This window comes from Petaurus breviceps, unplaced genomic scaffold, assembly GCF_028583685.1.
Source record: "Petaurus breviceps papuanus isolate PSGF00001 unplaced genomic scaffold, PetGlider_PUasm1.0 90701, whole genome shotgun sequence".
Taxonomy (NCBI): domain Eukaryota; kingdom Metazoa; phylum Chordata; class Mammalia; order Diprotodontia; family Petauridae; genus Petaurus; species Petaurus breviceps.
This window is the reverse complement of record NW_027187316.1, coordinates 2,917,489-2,920,672: the sequence shown is the minus strand read 5'-3', so window position 1 is coordinate 2,920,672 and position 3,184 is coordinate 2,917,489. Positions and strand designations below refer to the sequence as shown.

General features: G+C 51.3%; 1 protein-coding gene across 1 annotated transcript in view; it reads right to left on the bottom strand.

Annotated features, from left to right (window-relative positions):
- TNFRSF21 (TNF receptor superfamily member 21) overlaps positions 1-2,089 on the bottom strand; it is a 116,406-nt gene extending 114,317 nt beyond the window's left edge. Inside the window, exon 1 of the mRNA XM_069065806.1 lies at positions 1,508-2,089. Coding sequence (XP_068921907.1) covers positions 1,508-1,624 — 117 coding nt within the window. The 5' untranslated portion in view covers positions 1,625-2,089. The remainder of the gene's footprint in view (positions 1-1,507) is intronic.
- Positions 2,090-3,184: the final 1,095 nt, after the last annotated feature.

The following is a 3,184-nucleotide window of genomic DNA, read 5'->3' as shown; positions in this document are numbered from 1 at the left end:
ACACACACACACACACACACACACACACACACACACACACACACACTCACTCACCACCGAATGCACTCAACCATAGCAACTGCAAGGATCTGGGATCAAAGCAGCCCATGGTGGCCCAGCTCTGAGCCTTTCAGGAAAAGGAGACAGCAAGACTGCCTCTGCTATACACAAGGGAAAGACTGACTTGAAGCCTGACTCCTGTTTTCTAATCCAGGCCAGTGGAGAAAGAGGAGTGAGGGGAGGTGGGGGAAAAGCGACAATCCTCTGAAACCCTGGCGCCTTGCCCAGGGCTCCCCCCTTTCCCTACAGCAAGGGACAAAAGGTAAAGAAATACTAAGAAATGTTGAGATTAATGACTAAAAAAGAGAAGGAATTAATGGGTTTGACCCCCAATTCTAGCCCCGTCATCCCTCCCCCATAGCACTCCTTCCCTAGGATATCAGAGAGTGGGGAATATGCAGGGTAAGGGCATTCGTCTTCATACAGGGTTGGGGGGGGGAGGGGAGGTGAAGGCAAAGGGCCAAGGTAATTAAGGTCCTAAATCCAGACACGCGCCAGAAGCAGGTGCAGCAGACCGAGGGACTGCACCAGCTTGAAAGAATCCCAGCCCGCTGCCCGTAAAAAGGAGGGGAGGGGCGGAAAACCAACGGGAGAGAGAAGGAAGAGCTCATCTTCCTTTTTGTGTCTCGTTCCCCCTCCCCCTATTCCGAGCTCTAACGCAGTGACTGGAACTTTATCGGTTCCTAGGTATGAGTCTAAGGTTTTCAGGAGCAGAGAACCAGCCTGAGGTATTGGGGGGAGGAGGGGGAAGAAGGCTAGGGCACCACTCGAGAGAAGAAGGACTGACACTGGCGCCCTGCTCCGGAATGCAGGGCTCCTATGCACATGGGCGCTCTCTCTCGTTCCTTTTCCTTCCCCTACTGCGGTAGCATCCCGACATGACACTGCAGCTGGAACAAAAGCTGCGGCGGCCGCGCTGCCCGCAGAAGAGCTAGCTCCCAACCCCGACTCCCCGCACCGTAGAATCCGGCCCAGAGGCCCGGGGCACACCTGGGGACCGGGAAGAGAGGGAGACAGACTTGAAGCTTCTCCACAGGGAATAGTGGCACCCTAGGGATGGATAGCTGGTGATGGCTGCCTAAACCTACACCGCTCTGTTCCCCCACCACCCAGTTAAACTGCGTGATTTTTTTTTTTTGCCTTAGTCCCCCAAAGTCCGGCCTGGCAGAGTTCCCCAAAGGGCGGCCCTCCAGCCTATTCCCCGCCTTTGCAAGCCCCCGCCACTCTAGGCTTCCATCAACCCTCATGAATGCATCTTCTCTTCCAGGGCAGGTGTCCGTAGGGCCTCATACCCAGCTGGCCGAGACGCGCCAGGGCTTGGGATCTGAGGGATTGGGAAGGGGCGTAGGAAGGAGAAAGCCACCCCTCATTGGGTCACCCACACTCTCCGGGCATTCTATGCCTTTACCGCCTTCCTCTCCCCACTCCCGCCAAGAGCTTCACTCACCAGGAAGAAGGAGCGGGTTATCATTGCGGCTCTGGGTCTGCTGGCGATCCAGCTGTAAGAAGAGGCGAAGCTGGAGCAGCGCCGGCCGGCGGCAGTGCTGCTCGCAGAAGCCCCCATGGATGGTTCGGGGGCTCGCAGAGGAGCCTGTGGCCCGCTGCCCCGCGGCAGCTACACTCCCTAGCTGCCTCAGCCCAGCGCCACATCCACCACTGCCTCCGGGGCCAGGAGCCCATCTAACTCAGATGCTCCATAGAGACTGCGGCAGGAGAAGAGGTGGAAGAGAGCGGCAGGATTGGGTTTGGGTGGCTTTCAGCACCTGCCCAGCGGTGCAGCAGCCAAGGGGAGGAGAGGCAGCCGCTGCAGCAGCCGTCGCCTGCCTTTCCTCGCCTCCGAAACCGGCTGCGAATAACCAGGGAGAAGGGCTGGGTGCAGGAGAACGAACGAGCAACTTCCCATAGCGAACCCTCAGTCCAAGGCTAACAACCCCCTCCTCCGCCTCTCAAACCAGCCGGCTAGGGAATGAGCTAGGGCGGCAGCCCGGGCAAAGATACACACGTGGTGGAAGAGAAGGGGGCGGGTGTACTGCCCTTTGTGATGTCACAAAGAGGCGGAGACAAATCCCTTTGTGTAGTTAGAAAGAAGGAGGGTTCCAGGTGTAAAGGGGGAGGGAAATGTTGCCCCTTGGCGTTCTTTTCGGGAATTACAGCCGAGTTTTCTCCTGAACTGGGGGAATAGATATTTGCTAATTTCATAGTGTCTACACACTCCTGTCCCATTTTTTCCTCGTAGTTTGTTTGTTTGTTTGTTTCTACAGTGACTTGGCCGTAAATATTCCACAGAATACATGTCTTGTGCAGGTTACAGACATTCTGGATGTAATGGCATTTTAGGAGCAAAGTGGTGAAATGGCCAGAGGGTAGACCTGGAGTCATGAAAACCTTAGTTCAAATCCTGCCTGAGACAAATCCCAGTTGTATGAACCCGGGCAAGTCAACTTCCCGACTCAGTTTGATCTGTAATATGAGGGTAATAATATCACCTAACTCACGTAGTTGTTGTGAGGATTAAATAAGAAACACATCTAAAGTGCTTTGCAATCCTTAAAACATATAAATGCTAGCTATTTTTATTAATACAAAGTATTTAATGGAGAAGTTATGCATATACTTTATTTTTAAAATTAAATTTCTTTGCTACATTTTAAGTTCTGAACTGTCGCCCTGTCTCCCCACACCGAAACCTAAGGAGGCCACCATTTCACACACACTTATGTATGTATGTATATATATATATATATATATATATATATATAACCATAATATGCATATTTATATTTATCACTTCTTTCTCTGGAGGAAGATAGCACTTTCCTTCATAGGTTCTTTGTAGTTCATTTGAGTCTCACACTGTAAACCATCTTTAGTCATACCAATCTTGCCACTGAACCCAGATGGCTCTGGAGGAGAAAGTGAAGCTGGTTACTTTGCATAGCCTCCTTCACTTAAATTCAATTCACTTGCATGTCATGGCATCACCTCCCTGATGTCATGGTCCTCTTTAAGAAAGAAGGTCAAACAACAATAATTCATTTGAGTATTTATAATATTGCAACTGACTCAGTTATTCACAGCTGTTCTTAGAAAAATATAGCTGTTGCCCCTATACAATGTTCTGGTT